A 19,996-nucleotide genomic window follows, 5' to 3' on the forward strand; every position below is an offset into this window, starting at 1 on the left:
GTCCCTGGGGGCCTCCCTGGTCCTGGTCCAGCCCCAAGCTGCTACGCTAGGAGATGTGGCTGCTGCGTGCCAGGAGCGTGTAAATCCCAAATTGCTCCACATTAAGCCCAAGAATCATGAAACTTGGGGTCTGGCCCCCATCTGCTTGCCTTGCTGAGAGTTAGTTCTCCAAAATGGGGCTGGGGGTTGTTGGTCGTTTCCCCACCGTGCTTTCCCCACCCTCCCACTGCAGAGCTGCCAAATACATTTATTTGGGGGGCTCCTGTCCTTTGGGCAAGTGCCTGCATTGCAGGGGGGACATCCGAGGGGCATCACAGCTGGGGAGAAAAATGGCATTAAAAAAAAAAAGGAAAGATGGAAAAAATCCGGAGGAAGGCCTCCTGGGTATGGCACCATGTGTTTGGGTGAGAGCCGGGAGCTGTGGGGGCAGCTGGACCCTGGGCTGGTGCCTGCGGTGCTGTGCTCGCTGCTGGTGTTCCTGACGCTGGAAGGTTTTTTTTTATATATATATATATATATATATATAAAAAAAAAAACTTTCTTCTCCCCGTGGGTGTGTTTTGAAAAGGGGCTTGGGAACAATGAGGATTAACAAGCAGATAGAGAATTAAATGCAGGGTTTGAGTCTTCAAATGTGTGCACATTTCAGAGCGCCTGTTTGTGCCAAGATAAACTCCGTCAGGAATAAACATCGTTTTACATGAAAGGCTAATTACAGATTGGCGCTCCGCGAGCGGGAGGAGGGAATTTTCACCAATTAAAATGGAACTTTTCTGGTTTTCATAAAATTGCTGGATTAAAACGCAGCCAGGGGCTGGTGAGGTGTTTGACAGCGCAGTTGAAGCAGGGGATGCTCGCCCCCAGGACGTGCTTTTTTCCCCCAGGACTAAAGAGGTTCTGCCAGTTCATTTGGGCAGGAGCTGCGTTAGGGCGCTGGTTTCGCCCAAGAGCGGTTGAACCCCAAGAGCTGCCCTCCAGGCGTGCAGCCCCGGGCTCTTACTTGGGGAGATGGGACATGGGCAAACTTGGTCCAACTTGGAGTCACCCAACATCAGGAGAGGTTGGAGTAACAAGGTCTCCAGCCTCCTCGAGGGTGTAGGTCATGGAAAGACGTCTGGATGGGACGTGGTGGATGGGAGCCTGGGTTGAGATGAAGTTGTTGCGACCGTAGCTCCTATTTGTTCGGTAACTTTAGTGTGCGGTAGGTGAATCATCTCGCAAAAATTGTAAGCCAGAAGGCGACGTGGAGAAGAAAAACCTTCCTGGCCTGCTGAGGGGAGTGCTGGGGAGAAAAATCCGGCCTGGGCACATGGGGGGGTTTCAGCTGCAGAGCACATGCTGCCTTGTTGCTTTTGGATGGATTTCACAAGAACTTGCATTTCTGGACCGGCTCTGGAGCCTCCGAGGCCTAGCAGGAGTCAGGCTGTGGACAGGGAGGACGTGATGCAGCTCAGACACAAGTCCGAACGCCATTTTGCTCTAACTGGGGTCGAATTTTATGGTTTTGGAATGAAAAGATGCAAAACGTGGCTGGGGCCAAGTTTCTCCAAGATGTTCAGCGCGCAAACCTCAGGCAAACACTCTGCGCCTGCTGCTTGCCAAGCAAAACCACAGATTTGTCTCCATCTCTACTTAATGTGGCCACAGGGCAGCTAATATTGTGACTTTTCTCTCACATAAGCTGATATCTGTTGCTTAGTGGTTACAGGAGGTGGCCTGGGCATCATCTCTTAAATGTCCCCTGTGTCCTTGAGAGTGAGGGAAGGCAGAGAGGCCTGATCAGGAGAGATGTGGTGGTTTTATTAAAGCAAAGTATGTTCCCAGCCTGCTCTGCTCTGGTGCCCTGTGCTCCTGAACCAGTTAAAAATTGATTTTTAAAAAGTCTGCTATGGCAAAGAGTGGATGGACGCTTGCTGGGTCTGGTCTCTGAGAAGCTGTTGCGTTACCCATGGTCATGGCACCATGCCGCCATGATGGTAGCTGCCACTTCTCCTACAACATTCACATTTTTCCTTACTCTGTCCTAATACCACCACGAACAGGACACTGAAAGGGTCTTTAGTCAACCCTGGCCTTGAATAATTCCCCTGAATAATTCCATTTATTCCAGTTTTCAGGCTGGTTTGGAATTGTTTTCAAAAGAAGGGAGTGGGGAGAATTCAGCCAAACCTAATAAAGGAGGACTTTGTTCTGAAGCTTTAGGGTATGGTACCAAGCAGGGCTTGCTATACAATTAATGAGTTTATCTGGCTTTTAGCTGCACGTGATGCACAGTGGCTGCCCCTGCACCACCACCTCCCGTCCAGAGGAGCCCAGCAGCTCCTCAGCTTCGGTTTACTGCTCTTCAGCTTCGGTTTGCTGCTCTTTAGCTTAGTTTCCTTTCCTGCCGTGCATCGCGGTGGCTTCCTCAGATGTAACTTTGCATCTGCCTTTATTTAAGCCTTGACCAACCCTCCCCGGGATGTGCTCGGTCTGCGGGGGGTGTTGAGTACATGGGGCCGAGCCGTTGGGAGCACTCCAGGCTTTACTTTGAGTGAGCAAGAGGATGACGCAAATTGCTTTTTAAGGACACAAGATAAAACAGCTGCTTCATTTTCACTGCAGATGTGCTCCAGGCAGCATGCATTAGCTCCGCGGAGGAGGGGTTACAGCCATCCGCTTTCCCACAGTGTCTGTGTGGGCAGGGCCACCAGGTTGCTTGGGCTCCCAGGCCACTCGAAAAGGGAGCCAGGTAGGGCTGGGAAGGGCTTTGAAGATGTGCGATGAGGTTTGTCGTGCCAGCAGAGCTTCCTTGTCCCCAGAAAGGACAAGTCAAGAAATTACTTATTTCTTGGAGGAGTGGTACAGACGGGCAGATGGAGGCAAATCACCTTTGGCTGCCCCATCTCTCCTCCGAGCAATGCTAAGTGCCGGGGGAAAGTGACCCTCCGCAGCACGTCCCCATCCCCTCCGGCGCCTGCCCTGTCCCGGCCGCGCAGCGCGAGCGGGAGAAGCCGCGGGAAGCGAGGGAAGACACTTCCTCCAGCAGCGGATCTGAGGTCACCTCCTGGTCCTTGATCCCTCCAGCCCAGGGTATTTGGGTCAGCGGGGAAGCACGTCTGAGAGCGACGTCCCTTCCTTCTCTCTCCCCGAAGATTCATTTTTAAAAGAACAAATAGGCTCAGCCGCAAGTGCTATACAGTATGATTTTTTAATGATGTTTTGGAACAATGAGCTCAATAGCAGGGCCGGGGGGGTTTGGATCTGCGTCTCAGAGCACTGAAGTTTTCCCCTGTTGTTTCTCACCTTCTGCGCCCGCCTTGCTCTGCTCTGCGGCGCTCAGAAACCATTTTCTGCTCAGGAAAATACCGGCAAGGAAGGAGCTTTTCATCCTTTTGGGGTGGTCTCGCTGGAAAGAAAGCTGATCTGGTGTCACCCACTGCCAGGAGGACGTGGTGGCCGAGGCACACTGGGTCCCAGAGCTCCTCCATCATGGGCACAGCTTGATGGTGCACGGCTGGTGGGCAAATGGGTCACCTCCCCGGTTTTTACTCCATCTCAAGCCCAGAGTGAGCAGTGCTGGGGAGAACAGCTCAACTTGGCCGTGTTACCCACGTAGAATCATAGACTACTTTGGGTTGGAAGGGACCTTTAGAGGCCATCCAGCCCAAGCCCCCTGCAGCGAGCAGGGACAGCTTTAACCTGATCAGGTTGCTCAGAGCCCCATCCAACCTGACCTGGAATGTTTCTAGGGATGGGGCCTCCACTGCCTCTCTGGGCGACCTGTGCCAGTGCTTCACCACCCTCAGTGTAAAAATCTCCTACACCACTGCATCACTGTTCCCCTTGGAGATTTTCAGCCACTGTCTTCTCTTGTCCGTCTTGAAGGCCATGTTACTTTGGACCTGCCACGAGCCAACAGTTTGGCTGTCTTTGTTAAGTCAAGGTGGGAAGGAGCAATTTGGGGAGCTTTAGCTGGAGCTTTACCCCCTGTGCAATCACGCTGTGAGAGAGCTGCTGGTGGGATGCTCTCCTTGGTCAACCTTTCTGCTCCAGCCAAGGGGCACCAGCCCCATGCTGGGCTCTTCCCGTACCCCAGAGCATTCTCAGGACCACCAGGAAGGTCCCATCAGCTCTGGAGGAATCTGGGGCTGCAGGTGGCCTGGGCTTGGGTGGCAGCTCGGGCTGCTGCCGTCCCCCAGCCTGCTGCCATCTCTGCCAGAGCAAGCACCGAGGAATGGGATGCCTGCACCCGGGGGGTCATGGCTGCCCAGCTGCTGTGTTGTTGCCTTCAGGAGGGGCTGCGGGTGGGAGCAGGGTGGCAGGGACATGGTCTTGGCATAACTTGCAGTGCCAAGCAGGGTCAGCGGAGAGGTGGCTATGGGGAGGGACAGCACGCATTGAGCCACCTCTATGAGAATATTAGAATATTGCCAGCCCCCAAATCAGAAGTCATCTTCACTCCCCCTCGCAAAAGGAGGGTGCTTTAAATGTCTTTTTTTAACTAAAAAAGTGCTTTCTGAAGATTTTGGTGTTTCTGTAAAGGCATCCCTTTCTCAGCCATCGCCAGCCGGGTTGCACCATGGCAGCTCCAAACCCAGCCCCTTCAGCTGGCACTTCCAGGAGGTGGTTGGATTTATCGAGACTTGATCAAGTCTTAACCCAACTCCTGTCCAAATTCTGCACAGCTTTTGAGCTCCTTCCAGCCCTGTCCTCAGCTGGATTCAGTCCATCATTTCTTTTAGGATCTGCTTGATCGCACCACGTGGCTGATAAGGCTTCGTGCCTCTTGTGGGGGCTTGTCTTTGTGTTTTTCAATATCTCGCCCAGATTATCAGCCACAGAGGGTTGCGAGGTGTGGCTGGGCTAGGAATTAACCATCTCATCCAAACCCTGTGGAAATCAGAAGCAAAGATTCCCCCTTTTTTTTTTTTTCCTGTGGGCTTTAAATCAAGTCGTAACTTCTCCAGCATCTGAGGAGCTGCCGAAGGGAAGCCCTGACTCAGGCTGGTTAAGCCCCATCTGGTTTCCACTGGAGGAATGGCTGTCTCTGCCCTTCACGTCCAGGAAAGTCCAGGAGAAACTTCAATACGGCGTTACTCAGATTGCCAAAAATAAACCCTTCATCCTCTGGAGCGGAGCCAGGGACTCCGGCTCTGTGTCTGGAGGGCAGGTTTGGGGCTCCACTTCACCTGAACCCCGATTTTTTCCCAACCCGTGGTTTTCTGCCATGGCTTTCCTCCAGCCTTGCCCTGACCCAGGTGAAAGGAGATCACCGCCGTCGTGCTGGGGCTAAAACAGGGAGGGTAAATTGTGGAACCCATTCTCCGGGGGCTGTTTCGGTGTGAATCGCACCGGGACCGGAGCCGGGGCCGAGGTGGCTTTCTCCTGCCCTCAGATTTTGCCGAGGTTTCCTTCCAGCGCTGGAGCTCGCCCAGCCCTCCCGGCTTCCCGGGGCTTCGCTGGGAAGCGCTGGGAAGACAAAACCCTGCTCTGGAAGTGAGGCTATTGTTCTTACTAATTTTAACTTGATGTTCTTCCCCAAGTCTATTTTTATTCATTGCTTGTGGTAAGCCCTTTCTCTCTAAGGTAGAGCAATTTGCCACGGGACTCTTTTTTTTGTGTTTACCGATTTTAATTCAGTGATATCTCCTTTTTACAAACCCAAAGCTGGAGGAGCTTTTAAGCGCCCGTTGCTGAGCCTCTCGCCCCGGGTTTGCTTTGATCTCCACAGGTGAGTATGCATTTTTGGGGCCAGAGACTGATATTGCTTATTTGCATGTAAATCTCCGGGTTATTAAGATCAGAATCTGGCCCTTTAAATTTAATACTTTGCTTTATGCTTTTATTTCCGCGTTTCTTAAAGTAATTTCCAAAAATAACAAACTTCAAACATGACGGGGCCATCTAACATTTTACTGCCTTGGCTGGAGTAGAAGGAACATTTCTGGAAGTATATTATCCAATTTAACGAGCCTTTCCCATCTTGGCTTTGCTCCCACCCCTCACCCCCTCTTGGAGTTGTTTTGGACGGCTCTCTGGAGCCGTGCCACCTAATCCTATTAGAAGGACTTTCATTACACTGTGCCTTGTGTTTATAACCAAGAAAATCAGCCGGAGAGGGGGGTCCTCTCCCTCTCCCTCGCCCTTTTGCGTTTCGCCTGGTGTCAAGACCAGAGCCCGGTGAGTCCCACGAGGTTCCCGCGCAGCCCTTGCTTTTCTTTTTATTGCTCCACTCTGCACTTCTTAAGGAAGACTTTGGAGTAAATTGGGTCCTTGCGAACTTATAATTAATTTGGAAGGGTCAGTTCTTCCCAGGCTAGCGAGGGCTTCTTTGTGTGGTCCTTTTTGAAAGGCAGAGGTTGGAGAGGCTGTTATATAGCCGGGATTTGCTTTTAATAGGGACCTGGCTATTTTCTGAAAATCTCACGGCTCTTGAAGGACGGGTTGTTATTGTGCGGGGCTGTGCTAAAAGGGTTTGCAGAGCGCTCGGTTTAGGTGCAAAAAAACCAACCCCGAAAAAGGAATAAAAAAAGCAAGGAGCACATGTCCCGGGGTCTGTGTGGGGCGGATCGCGCTCGGCAGCCCGGAGCCAGCGCCTGAAGCTGGGAGGTGCTCCAGGAGGTCCCCTCGCTTGGGTGCCAGGCAGGGCTGGGGGCCCCTTGTCCATCCATCCGTCCCCGCCAAGGGGACCTCCTGCTTCTCCTCAGAGCTGGTAGACTGAGGTTTTTTTTCCTTACCACATTGCTTTTCTTGAAAGCCTGCCTTTCCTCCCCAAAATAGTCACAGAAACTATTACAGAGAGAAGGTGGAGGGCAGGGAGAAGACGATGGGCTGAAATAATCTGCAAATAATAAAAGTTTCTGAAAAAAGACAGACAGACAGACAGTGGTTTTCTCCAGAGGTGGGTTGGAAGGAGACGTGAGATCACGGTCCCGCCTGGGCATGGCCCGGTAGGGCAAGGGATGTAATCCAACCTGGCACAACCCGCGTGTCTCCCATCAGCTCAGCTGCAAGGAGAAATCCCTGCTGGACGTGGGGCGAGGGGAGGTGAGGCTGTCCTGGCTCTGAGGAGTGGGCAGCAGTGAGGGATGAGTGCGGTACCTGGAAATGCAGAGCTATAATTCAAGATATGAAACTCTTCATAGCCAAAGCCAGGGAGCAGAGCTTCTCTGAGGAGCTTGGGGGGCTTTTGGCCATGGAGATGTTCCCTCTGGAAGCGGCGTCAGCACAGGCGTCATTACCCACACAGCAAGAGCCGTTAGAAAAAAGCGTTGAAAGCTCGGTGCCTTCCCTAGGACACATATGAACCCAGCGGAGGGGAATAAAAGGAAAACCTGGCCATGCCTCCATCACACGGGTGAACAGCGAGACGCTGCAGGTTGCACCTTGGCCGCGACGCCAGCGGGCAGCGCGGGTGGTAACCATGATAACGTGGTTATTTATGAGCTGCACTGTTAGTTAACGGTGTGATGGGGCTGCCTCTCTGCCGAGACCAACTTGAAAGCTGGAGTCAGTCCCTGGTTGTTGTCCTTCTGGCACCTGTTTGATGTCCCACCCTGACTGTCACCTTTCTTCTCTCTCCCCCTAGCATGGGTTGGCTCCTTGGCCATGGGCATGATTTTTTTCTGCTCTCCCATCGTCAGCATCTTCACCGACCGGATCGGCTGCAGGACCACAGCAGCCTCGGGAGCTGCCATCGCCTTCGTCGGACTCCTCTCCAGCTCCTTCACCAAGTAAGGCTGCAGAGGGGCCATCCAGCTTTTCAAGCGAGCTCCTCTCCCTCACTGTTCCCTGCAACCCGCCCTGCCTACACATTGCTGCTGCCTTTTGGGGCAAGGCAGGTGGTTTCCATCCAGATGAGAGGTCTCCTGGCATCCCTACAGCCCACGTTGCAGCCCACATGCGCACAGCCTGTTTCTCCCTAAATTGAACTAGGTTGCTCTTTGGTCCTTATGTAACAAGAGAGTGATTTTTACCTGAGCGAGGGAATTTATTTTACGGGATTTCAGCCCTCAGGTCCTTCATTTGATCTTGAAAACAGGCAGCGAGAAGTTGGCACGCCTCTTGTGGGCAGCTCCAAAGAGACGCTCGTGGACAAAACTGTTCTCCTTTGCAACCAATTTCACATTTGGTACCGAAAGTAAATTAATGCCTAAAATAATATTTGATGGGTTACACCTGGCAAGAGGGAGGTTCCATGCAGGGCAGACAGGGAGGGAGACGCAGACAGGGTTTGGAGAAGTTTGTGCTGTTCCCGCACCGGCTTGGGCGTTTGCGGCAGCGCGGGGCGATCGCTGCGCCTCCTTTTCCATGGCTGATCCCATGCCGCGAATTTCTGCTGGCAGGCGCTCGCTGATGTGCATTTGGGTGGCAGGTGTACCTGATTCGATGTGAGAATCTTTCCAACCCAAGACATTTGCATCTTTGTGGGAGCAAAAAGCGGTCCCCTCTGGGGTCCTTTATGCGGCACTTGTTAAATGGAGTCTCAAAAGCACTGCAGAGACACCCTCCAAAGCGTCATTTGCCCCGGTTTTTCTGAACAAAAACATTGCTTTGGGTTGGATTTCAGTTAAAATCAATATTGTTTTAATTAAAATCCTTCAAGAAGCGGGTTTTTGTAAAGCAAATACACACTATTTTCCTGGAGGGTGACTTGCCTGCGCTTTGCTCCTCCCTGCCCACCCTGCGTGCGCGGGGCAGTGGGACGCCAGCTCCCTTTTACCCTGGTCAACAAGACCCTCGTGCTCGCCCCAGCCCTGGCTCCCTGCGTATACGTGCTGTGTGATGGGTCCCCGAGTCCCCAGCTACGGGACCCCCATTGCACTGGGAGCGGGGAGGCAGCTGCTGAGCCTCAGGGACCGGGGCTGATTGCAGCCAGGGGACTTGGGATGCTAAAAGCATCTCGGGCAGCGGCGTGGAAGAAACCACCCTCTGCAACTTCCTCTGCAGGTGCCACCCCTTTGTATTTCAAACGATAATAGTAATTGGAGAAAGTGCAGTCGGCCGGTCCTGAGGGAAGGTATGCCCGGGCTCCTGGCAGTGCAGATCACAGGCGCTTCCCATGTAACCTTGCTTTCAATCAACGAAGCTTGGACTTTCCCCCCACCCCCGCCATTGTAAAATGTTTGTGCAAAGAAAAGGAGCTCTTGGGACCACATCGCTGCCAGTGGCTTGTTGTGTCGGGCTTAAAAGAAAATCAAACAGCACAGGCAGAGAAGAATATTATTTCCAGGAGAGCTCCAGAGCTGAAATCCCCATTTCCTGCCTTCTCGCTCTCGGTTCACATTCCTTTGGCTGCCTTTTAAGGGTGAAAGGAGCCCCTTCGCAGCTGGACCGCGGCCAGGGAAGCTGCCTTTGGCGCAGCCGAGCCAGGGCCGGAGGAAGAGCAGCGGGGCTGCGGGATTTGGCAATGCTCCATCTGGATGGCGAAGGCCGGTCCCGAAATTCGGAGCCAGCGGCTCCTGCTCACCCAGAACAATGGAGAAGCTTTTTTATTTTTTTTTTTTTTGGCCCCCTTGCCAGCTCCCCCAGGCGCAGCTGGAGATGACCCCACCCAGTGCCGGCTGGGCTCCGTGCACCGGTGCAAAGGGAGCTGCTGTTTGTGAGCTGCTGCTGTAAAGGGAGATGCAGCCTGGGTTTGGTGGGCTCAGGCAGGGCTGGACCAAGGCTCATCAACCCTTTATCTCCTGGTTTCTCAACAATGAGTTTGTTTTGTCCAAACAGAGGAGCAGCGGTTCCCAGCGCTGCACCGAGCTGATCCAAAGACCCATTCAGCCACCGAGCCTGCGTGGCAGGACCCCAGCACCCAGCTCACACTCAGTGCCTCCTAGCCTCAAAATACTGGGAGTTTTGTATGAAAACCACTAAATAAACAAAATACGGTGAAAAGCAGAGCTCTGGGGAAGGCTGAAGTTTTCTGGATGGGGTCGAGGCGAGGGTTTTCCTTGCTTTGTTGCCTTGCACCAGGGTGTCTCCTGCACTCGTAATCAGCTCAAGCCACCGCAGATCTTACGCACCTTCAAGAAGAGAGAAATCCTGGTTGTGTTAAGACTTCACCTTCCCTCCAGTTTTAAGGGGAAGTTGTAGCATGAGGAATGGGAGATGGTGGCCAGTTCAGCAAGGCTGTCTTCATATGCCCCCCCAATGCCCTCCCAGCCCTCCTCTTCTGCACCATTAAGTGTTCTGTGGTGGGGTTCGAGTCCCTTTTCATCTGCCTCTCCTTCCCCTCTGCAATTTCTGCCCGGTTTCTCCTGCAGAGAGAAATTCCCCAAACCTCTGCCAGTGGGGCTGAAGCAGGGCCATTCCCGTTGTGAGCTGTAAGTGAGAGGCAGCTGTTGGAGGGAGAGCTCCTTGTCCCAGGAGATGTCATTATCCATGGGAGACCTCGTTATCCGAGGGAGACGATGCCACCCTTCCCACCGGAGGAGCAGCTGGCTGATTCCCAGCCAGCGGGGTGCGAAATCCTGGCTAAGAAGCATGGCTGAAAGCAGCCCCTGCTCATGCAGGGGTGTCTTAGCATCAACGGGGAGCAGATGGGAACCGCGGCATTTGTCTCCACTTATCCAACACGTCAGCTTAGCGGCGCTACCAAAGCTGGTGTGACCCAGGTGCTGGTGCATGGGAGGTCGGAGACAGCCTGCGTAGCCCAGCTGCTTGCCTGGCTCCTCCAGAGAGGGTTTCTGATGTGGCTTCGTTCTGGAGTAGCTGGAAATTGCCTTTCAGGACAGTCATTTGTCTTTGAGCCATTGGGTACAGCAAGCACGTTCTGCTTTCTGCTTGGCTAACTAAAGAGACGAGTGTGTAATGGAAGAAATGATGTGCTTGTAAGCGTTTTCTCAACTTCAAACTGCTCCATTAGATCCGGGCTGCTGTCTTCTCGCTTGCTTCAAGAGCAGCGCTCAGTATTTCACGAGTCGTTCTGAGTGTTGGAGTAAAGACCCCGTTTGTGCAGCATCGCTTGTCCGGTGAGCTGCCCAAAGGTTTCCATCGCACTCTCCTCCCGTGCAGTATTTCGTGCAGACTTTTGCAGCTGAGTGTATTGCATGGGAATGAAGAAAAAAATCCTTCATCTGGAGAGAAACACAACGGGTTATTTGCACCACCTAACTTCAGGCTCCTTTCTGAGCTGCTGCTTTTGGGAAAACTGGGCTGGCAGTTGGGAAATGTCTCCTTCCAAGGGCTCTCAGGACTTTCCACCTGTTCTGTAGAGCAGCCACTTTGCTCCCTCCTCAAGTGCAGCCACCAATGTAAGGTACAAATAAGATCTGGTAACTGTCTAATTGAAGCTCCCAGAGGAGCTTAAAGAACAACTCAATTAATCAGCCTGGAGCTGGGGCTGAAACGCAGTGTTCCCTTCCGAAGTGCCTAATAACCAGCAGGGTTGGTGCCTTTTGCTTTCAAACACTGGGTGCAGAATGTGTTCAGTTAGTCCTTCCAGTGGAAAAAACAATGAATTTCTAGCTAAAAATAGCCCACCCTGCCTACCTTAGAAAATCTTGATTGCTGTAATTTAAAAACCATGCAAGTTAGGTCAGCTTCCCAAGGAGGGCAGGTTGGCTGCTGTCTTCTCCTCTTTGCAGAAAGCACTCCCCAGCTAAGACTTCATTTTCCCGAAGATTTAACGTGCCAGCTGTGCAATGAGGCTAATCCTTGCTTTGGCTAGGGAATAAGCCTCTCGGGGTCAGACTGTCTGCGTAGCACCTGTGGTATGCGAGACCTTGGGTCTTGACTCCAGGTTTTGCAGGACCGTGAGGGAGAAGACTTCCTTACCCCTACGTAATGTAACCACCCCAATGTGCTTTTTTCCCCCACTAGGTCTCTGGAAGTTCGTTATTTCACATATGGGATCCTCTTTGGCTGCGGCAGCTCCTTCGCCTTCCAGCCCTCACTGGTCATCCTTGGTCACTACTTCAAGCGCCGTCTTGGCTTGGCCAACGGCGTTGTGGCTGGCGGCAGCTGCCTCATCTCTGTGCCGCTCCCGTTCTTCCTGAAGGTGGTCGGGAAGGCCATTGGGCTGGCACATACTTTCCAAGTACTCAGTGCCTTAATGCTCATCCAGATATTCTTGTCCCTGACCTATCGGCCCATCTTGCCGCCTTCTTGTGACTCTCAGCACGATGGGCAGGACAAGCTGGGTAGCCGGAGCATGCGGCAGCAGTGCTGGTCCCAGACGCGCAAGTATTTCAATTTGAGGGTTTTCCGGAGAAAGACTTATCGGATTTGGGCCTTTGGGATCGCTACTGCTGTCCTGGGATATCTCGTACCTTACATGCACCTGGTAAGAGCCTTGGCTGGGACTGGAAGGGGAGGGAGGGCCCTTTGCCCAGAGTGAAGGGGCTCCTCCGTGCAAGCGAGGAGGAGGTGGGAAGGTGGAGATGGGCGGTAGGGACAGAGCCACCAAAAGCCTCGAAGCTAAGAAACTGCTGCAGGCATGTCCTGTAAACAGGAATAGTGATGGGAGGAGACAAGATCCCGAGGGCAAGCATCAGTAGCAGGAGAGGAGAGGGCTGTTGGGTTTGGGGTGGGCAGAGGTGGTGTGGACATGAGGGTCACACAACCACTCCCAAAGCGACAAGCCCTCTGCGGGAAGTCTTGTCCCTTTTTGGGGATATGAGAGGGATTAACTTACTGAGGATTCATGTCCTTGCATCCTTCCCTCCATCCTAGGTAAAATATGTGGAGAAGCGATTTCAAGAAACAAAAAAGGACTGGATCCTCCCGGTTTGCCTCGGAGCCATGTCAGGGCTGGGGCGCTTGGTTTCAGGCCGCATTGGCGACTGCATTCCTGGGCTGAAGAAGATTTACCTGCAGGTACGATGTGTCCGACCCTCCGCGTAGCTGCTGGCTAACCACTGTGGGACAGGGGGTAGCATCTCTACATCAGTATCGGCACTCTGCTTGATAACTGTCAACCACAGATTGCAAATCCTTTACCGACCATTACCTAACACCCTTGTCTGCTGTCAGGGAAGAACATTTATTATAGAAAGGTGTACAGAGAAGTTGCACACTTGACCTGAGGTCTCAGTGTCTGTTCAGCAATCAAACTCTGTGGCCGCAACACTTCCCAAACTGCTGGACACCCTCTCACCTTCTTGTGGTTTTTGAAAAACAAATGCTCAAATCTAGCAGCTAATCCAGCAGATAATCCTTCCTAAAGCTTCTTAAAAGGTTATTCTTAAGGTCCTCTCTGAGACGAGAACAGAGGATGGATGGCATTGCTGGGTCCAGAGGAGGGGCCAATGTCGTTGACCTGTGCAGTGTCATCTTCATGGCACTTCCTGCTGCCCATCCCCACTCATCCTGCACCCCAATGACATGCCCACTTCTGTCTCCCCAGGTTGTGTCCTTTGTGCTGTTGGGCATCCTGTGCATGATGATCCCCCAGTGCCAAGGGTTCGAGGGCGTCATTGTCATCTGCCTCTTCCTCGGCCTTTGCGATGGCTTCTTCACCACCATCATGGCCCCCATCGCCTTCGAGCTGGTGGGGCCCATGCAGGCGTCCCAAGCCATAGGGTACCTCATGGGGCTGATGGCTGTGCCCATGACGGCGGGTACGCCGATAGCAGGTTGGTAGCGCCGCGGTGCCGGACCTGGACCCAGCTGTTGGGAGGGAGCAGACGCTTGTAGCAGCTTTCACCCATTGTGATATTTTGGTGTGAGACCAGACCTATGGTTTTGAATTTTCTGGCTTAACGTGTTGCATGGGGGTTGAAGTACGGGTGTAGCATCACTCCATGCTACGTCCTGTAGGATTTCAGGGCCTTTCTCCAGGGTGATGAAAGGTAACCAGCGGGGGAGCAGCAAGAGCGACTCAAGATCGTATTAACTGATTTCTCTTTGAAGCTGAGCTAAAAGTTGGCAGACATTAGTTTTCTAGAAGTCCTTTTAGATATCTGGGGACTGATTGCTAATGGGTGAGTTCAGGCCCTGGATTGCTGAATCAAAGTTAGAGACGGAGACACCCGAATCTCTGTCTTCCCAAGACTTGGGTACATGTTTAAGCATAGTAATAACAACAGCCTTAACAGCGAGCACTTTGCCAAAGCTGGCCCTTGAACAGCAGAACGTCTGCATCAGCAATCGCTAAGCTAAAGCTGTATAAGCACTACTGATCTTTCTGGTTTTGGCAGCAAAATTCAGTTTAATGCCCTCGTGAAGGAACATGGGCGTTTCAGATTAGGGTGCTGCTGCAGAACCCCTGGCATCGGGCTTGCTAGGCACAGGGCCGGGTGAAGCAGCTCATTTCATGGACGTAATCCCCAGGGAAGTATCTACGCAGGAGAAAACTCAGAGGGATTTTCCAGTGCCGATAAATGGCCACGCGTTATTCTCCAAGGATGTCTGGCTGTGTCAGAACTTGCCGAACTAACAAGTGCAGAACCTCATTTGGTTTTTAAGGGATTGTTTGTAACTGGCAGCGTGTATTTTTCAGCTGACATCGCCATGTAGATAAAACATCCGTAAGCAAAGCAGGGCTTCCAGATGGAGGCAATCAGCAGAGGAACAGCCCCTGCTTGCTTTTCCTATTACCTCCTGGCTGGCAAGGCACTAGGAAGAGCCACCTGAAATGTTTGGTGGTTTAACGCTGTCTCAGCTTGCGTGTGGGATTGTTTGGGATGTGTCCGATTGTGTCCTGTTCTGGTTAAATAGGAAGGATGGCTGAGGCTTTCCTTCTTGGCTTCCTTGCTACGCAATGTTGACTGCGCACATCCTTTAATCCAGGGCATAAAAACTCCAAGGAATGCGACGGGAAAAAAAATTGTTTTAAAATCTACCTCCCCAAATCTGGCGGTTGAAGCAAGCTGCAGCTCTCACTTGAGGAAGGAGACAAATTGGTCTGTAGACTAACGCGGCTGTAACCACCATTGTTCTTCTCTTTCAGGATACCTCAATGATTATTTTGGGAATTATGACGCGGCCTTTTATTTCGCCGGAGTCCCCCCCATCATTGGCGGCTTGGTGCTCTCCGTCGTCCCGTTGGTCCATCAGAGGATGCTGAAGAAGCAGCGGCTGGATTCCGGCAAAGACAAGATGCTGGTCTCGGAGGCGGTGGTGAACGGGGAGCTGCTGCCGGGCTGTCCTGCCTCCGAAGCACACATGTAACGCCTCCGCTCACCGACACTCACTGTTGCCACCAGCAGCCTCTCCGTAGCCCAAGCACAGGCCCTTTTCTAGACGGACCATAATTCTCAATGATCGCAGATGCACTACCTTTGTAAAGGAAGAAAAAAAAAAAAGCCAACACAATAAGTTCTTCTAGTTAAAGGCTTTTAACTAGCAGAAACGCTCTTTTTTGGGGCAGTTTTGATTTCAAAGCTGCCCTTTTCTCTTTTTTTTTTTTCCTCTAACCTTTTTTCTAAGGCGACCTCTCACCAGGATTCAAACTTGATCGATCTCCCGCTCCTCTCCTCAGTTTTCTGTACGTCACGACAGAGGTTTACAGCTAATAAATGCCTTTTTAAAACAGGCCGCAGATGGGGCTTGTTGAGCCTCGCAGCTGTCCATCCTTCTCCTCTGGTGTCACTCGGGTGCCACATCCAAGCGAGACAGCCCCTTCCCCGTCCAGTGCCAGCGGCTGTTTTGGAGCCAGCAGATCCGGAGGAGGAAACGCTGCTTCAGTCCGATGCACAAACCAAATAAATGGTCGGCGAGTTCCACTTTTATCTTCTTCTCTCCTCCTTTTCCACTGCTCTCCCACGCACCCAGGGAGCTGCAGCTGGGACGATGGGGAGCTCGGCTGGCTCCGGTCCTGCCGCCCTTATTGAACGGAGCCACGCGGGAGCACCCCCTTCCTGCAAAATATGCCTTAAAAACGCAAGGACAAGACCAGCAGATCCCTCATCCACTGAGTTTTCTCGCCCAGCGACTCAAGATTGGGCTTTTGAGGTGCAAAAGAGAGGGGCAGCTCCCAGCGCAGCCCACAGGGCTGGCTCTGCAAGGAGGAAAAGCATGGGCAAGCCGCCGAGACGGGCACTTCGGAGGCGTCAAGGGTCGGGACAGAGCCCTGTGTGTCACAGGTCTGCTCCGTGCCGGGAGGCGGCTTCCCTGCACCCAGGGATGCGGGGATGCAGCCGGCTCGGGGCACAGGGGCAGCCAGGGATGCGGGGATGCAGCTGGCTCGGGGCACAGGATGCCAGCGCTCTTCTTTGTGGCTGGTTGTGTATTATGCAGCAATAACCACGCGTCGGTATTGGCAGGGGAAGCCCGGTGTTTCCGAAGGGTTTAAAAGCCCTGACAGCGTTTAACTCGTAGCCCGTGCATTGCTGTGCGGGGTCGGTGCCGGGTCAGTGCCGTCCCCGGGGGGGAGAGGGGGAGAGAGGTCAAGAAAATAGCACATCCCACGGATACCCACCACACAGAATGAAGGCAGAGCTCGGTCTTGTGTAGAAATTCGTCATCTCCAGGCATCGCTAATGAGCGTGGCACAGTGCAAGGGAGGTCCTCCTGCCGTGCAAATGAGGTGCCGGCTGGGCCCGGAGTACCTTTTCCTGGGAATAATAACCTGGGAGAGAGCAAGAAACAAAGCTTGCATTTATCCTGGCTGCAAAACCATCCTTCATCGGATTTTCATTTTATTCACCTGCCATTAAAAAAATGAGAAGCCTAAAGAGGGACGTGTCCCATGGGAATCATCCCTCGGTCCCCGGGTGAGTGTGGGGGTTTGTAACACCAAGACAAATCTTTGCTGTGGAAACTCGGTTTCAGCGGAGGCCCCCTACTCCCGCGGGCAGCGGCGAGACCTTTGTACATAGGCTCAGGATCCTGCATGCCCCTCTGGCCCTGTTTTTAATCTGCGTTGGCTAATGCATTCTAAGGTCTTGTGGTCCTTAAGGTCCTTCTGTCCTCGTACAAGCTCGAAAGTTAACTGGTGTGTTGTGACGTGTCTCTTTATGGCTATAAACCCAGATAGCCGCTTGTCTCTTTCTTCGCTAGGCTTTTCTGTGACTGTTGTTGCCCTTCGTTGCCCATATCGCATCGTCTGCACCAGCTCTGCTGACCCATGGCTTGGTTTAGGAAGCCACGGGAGGCAGCAGGAGCTGCATCGGAAGGCAGGGCATGGATACGCCCGTGCATTGGGGGAAACCGAACCACGGTGCCCTTGCTCCGGCGCCGGTGGGATCTGCCAGGCTTAGCCGAGGGCAGGGCATTAAAGTGATGCTTTTCAGGCAGGAGCGTTGGCAGCGGGGCATCTTCAAAGCCATCTGACAGCAGAAGGAAAGAAATATGTTGCATTGTAACTCCTTTTGTGAGTTCGGGGGCTTTTATTCACGTTGGAGTTGGATGAAATTCTTTAAATCATATTTTTGACCTTGATGCCCCCCGAAGGAGAGCTTATGAGGGATTTAAATTCAAGAAGTAGCTTCTTCAGACCAAGAAGATGATGAGCAGAGCTGCCTCAAACCCACGTCTGGCCTGAGCGAGTGGCTGCGCGGCAGAGCCCACCGATGACTGCACCCAGCTTGCGTGAGACTTCGTGGTGGTAAAACGTCTCTGGTTGATAAGGTGATTTATGGTTCAAATCCTAGATTTCTACAGATTTCCACTTGCCTTAAATGCTCCGCCTGCCTGCGAAGGTCTTTGCCCCAAGAGGAGCCTGAATTTGGTGCGACGGGTGCTTAACGCTGCAGCGGCATCGGACCAGCTCTGTGTCAGCCGGGAGCCAGCTCTCTTCCCGGGAGGGATGGTGGTGCCCACATTCATCGCCCTAAATTTCGGTCTTTGCCCATGGCTCTTATTATCTACCCTCTAGGAGATTTTGAGTGATGAGGTGCATTCATGGACCATTTGAGTTTAGTCGAAAGAATCCACCCTTCATCCTATCCCAGACCAATGTCTGGTACCAGCCTCCCAAACCCACTCTCGGCATCTTTGTCCGATCAAGATCCTGCCCTTGGTCAAGACAAGGGCAAATTGTGCAGCCGGGAAGGTCTGTTTGAGCAACAGCAATGAAAGGTTCGCCTCGTCTGCAAACACAGATGGGAACGGGAAGGGCAAAGGTTGGAGTAGTGTGTCAACATAAAGGGCAGCATTTGGGGGTTGGTTTGTCAGCTAATGCTGCTGCTGCGCCTCTAGTTTGTCCCTTGAGCATCGGGCAGCTTGCAAGAATTTTTGCAGACTTGTGGCATGTGAGAGGTGGGGTTGTAGCAATCTGAGCATCTATAAACAGGGAAAAATTGCGTTGCTCTCCAAAACAACCCTTTAGCTTGTTGTAGTCTGGTGCAGAGACTCCAAATAGGTCCCCACCTCTTGCAAAAAGCTTCATCCGAAAACCCCTCCTGTTTTTTCCCATCAGGATCCGCTCATCCTGGCCCAGCACACCCGTGGCCTCCTCTGAGCGGGCGAGGGCTGAACGGGAGGCAGCGTTCACGGCAAAAACTTCCTTTTACTCTGTTTTCTAATTAAAAAAAAACCCCAAACTTCTCCCTCCCTTGTGAGTGCCGGGCTGTGATTCCTGCCCTGCTCCCTTGCTCCAGGAGGGGAAGGTAGAGCCCAACACTCCGGGCTCGGCTGTTTTCGGGAGCCAGCGAGGGCACGGGAGCAGGTCGAGTCCTTCGGGGATGGGAAGGGGTGGAAGGGAGCGGGGAGGGAGCAGCTTCGCTCCGTGCCCGGGTTGTTTGGAGAGCTGCAGGCGCGCGCGTAGCCTTATGTAAGTGTACAGCAAGCACGGGACGTGTCCCAGCAGCACCAGCTCGGGGCTTGGCTGGGGCTGCCTTTCTAAATCTTTAGCTTGAGGGTGTTCAAAAACAAGTTGTTGTCTTTTCTTCTTTTTTTCTTTTTTTTTTTCTTCTTTTTTTTTTTTTTTTTTTTTTTCTTTTTGCTGCTACAGAGCGAGGCGCCGGGTTTAACTCCTCTCGCTCTGGCTGAGGGATGGAGCCGGACAGCCGAGCTGGAGGGGCTCAGGGGGTGGTTGTGTTTTCAGCCTTTCAGGGCTGCCCCACTGATGGGAAGGCTGGCAGGACAGCGGCTGCGGGACCTGCCCGGGAAGTGCCATGATTCATGGCTTAGAGCTTTTTCTAGCTATGAAACAAAGCTGGAACCATCTGCAGGAGCTGCTTCATTGCAGCGTGCCCTGCCCTGAGGTCCTGCGGCCAGGGAAATACACGCTTCTAAGGCACATAGCCTGAATTTAACAAATTCTGGCTACTCATTGGCTGGGGTTGAGGTTTCCTAACATTTCCCTGCTGTGGGAGCTGTGGGAAGGCCACATCCTAATTGCCACCAAAGCTTGAGGGCTTTTGCAGGTCTGCTGCGGTACCGCGGGGTTTGGGGACCCCCAGTTTCAAGACGTTTTGGCTCTGCCTCCCATCATCGTGGTGGTTTGGGGCTGCCAGTTTGGCCACGCCAGCAGTCGAGGAGCTTCGTAACCCTCCGGGCTGAGCTGCCTGGTCCGGAGGAGCTGGGAGAGGGAGGTGGCCTGCAGCTGGGCAAGGACATTCCTGCCCTTCCGTGCGTGACCGGGCCACAGGAGTGTTTTGCACGGCGATGAGAGGGTCTCTTCTGGTGTTGGTACGTTGGTGCTAAGAGCGATTTGCTCTGGGCAGGCTGATTTGGTGCTGAGGATCTCATCTACGCTTGCTCAGATCGCTCTGGTTCAGCATCTCGGGAGGCGTAGGGTGGATTTTAACCCTGGTTGACATCTGCATCCATATGTGGCCATACAGCCCTCAGAGTAACAACCTGCATAAAGGTGAACTTGGAGCAAATCCTCGGGATGCAGAGGGAGACAGATCCAGCTGAGACCTTCGCCTGCACTGGCAAGGGTCTCGCTGCAGCCCATCACCCGGCTTTCACATGCCTCTGTGCCCAACAGAGTTTTCTTTGGGGGTTACCTTGGTTATTTTAGCTTCAATAATTTTCATGCTGGCAGGGTTTGCTGCTTCTTATCCAGCTGGAAGCAAAAAACTGGAATGACTTATGAAAGCCCCGGCTCCTTTGCCAAGGCAAGCGGGGCAGCCCCTTCCCGCTGCCGGAGCCGCTGCCTTTCTGCCGTGAACGCTCGCGCTCGGGCAGC

The 19,996-nt window shown here is 53.0% G+C and overlaps 1 protein-coding gene across 1 annotated transcript in view; it reads left to right on the forward strand.

Annotated features, from left to right (window-relative positions):
• SLC16A2 (solute carrier family 16 member 2) overlaps positions 1–15,087 on the forward strand; it is a 35,079-nt gene extending 19,992 nt beyond the window's left edge. Inside the window, exons 2-6 of the mRNA XM_075720694.1 lie at positions 7,571–7,715; positions 11,797–12,259; positions 12,649–12,792; positions 13,322–13,550; positions 14,867–15,087. Coding sequence (XP_075576809.1) covers positions 7,571–7,715; positions 11,797–12,259; positions 12,649–12,792; positions 13,322–13,550; positions 14,867–15,087 — 1,202 coding nt within the window. The remainder of the gene's footprint in view (positions 1–7,570; positions 7,716–11,796; positions 12,260–12,648; positions 12,793–13,321; positions 13,551–14,866) is intronic.
• Positions 15,088–19,996: the final 4,909 nt, after the last annotated feature.

The sequence above is a fragment of the Pelecanus crispus genome, chromosome 13 (genome assembly GCF_030463565.1).
Source record: "Pelecanus crispus isolate bPelCri1 chromosome 13, bPelCri1.pri, whole genome shotgun sequence".
Lineage (NCBI taxonomy): Eukaryota > Metazoa > Chordata > Aves > Pelecaniformes > Pelecanidae > Pelecanus > Pelecanus crispus.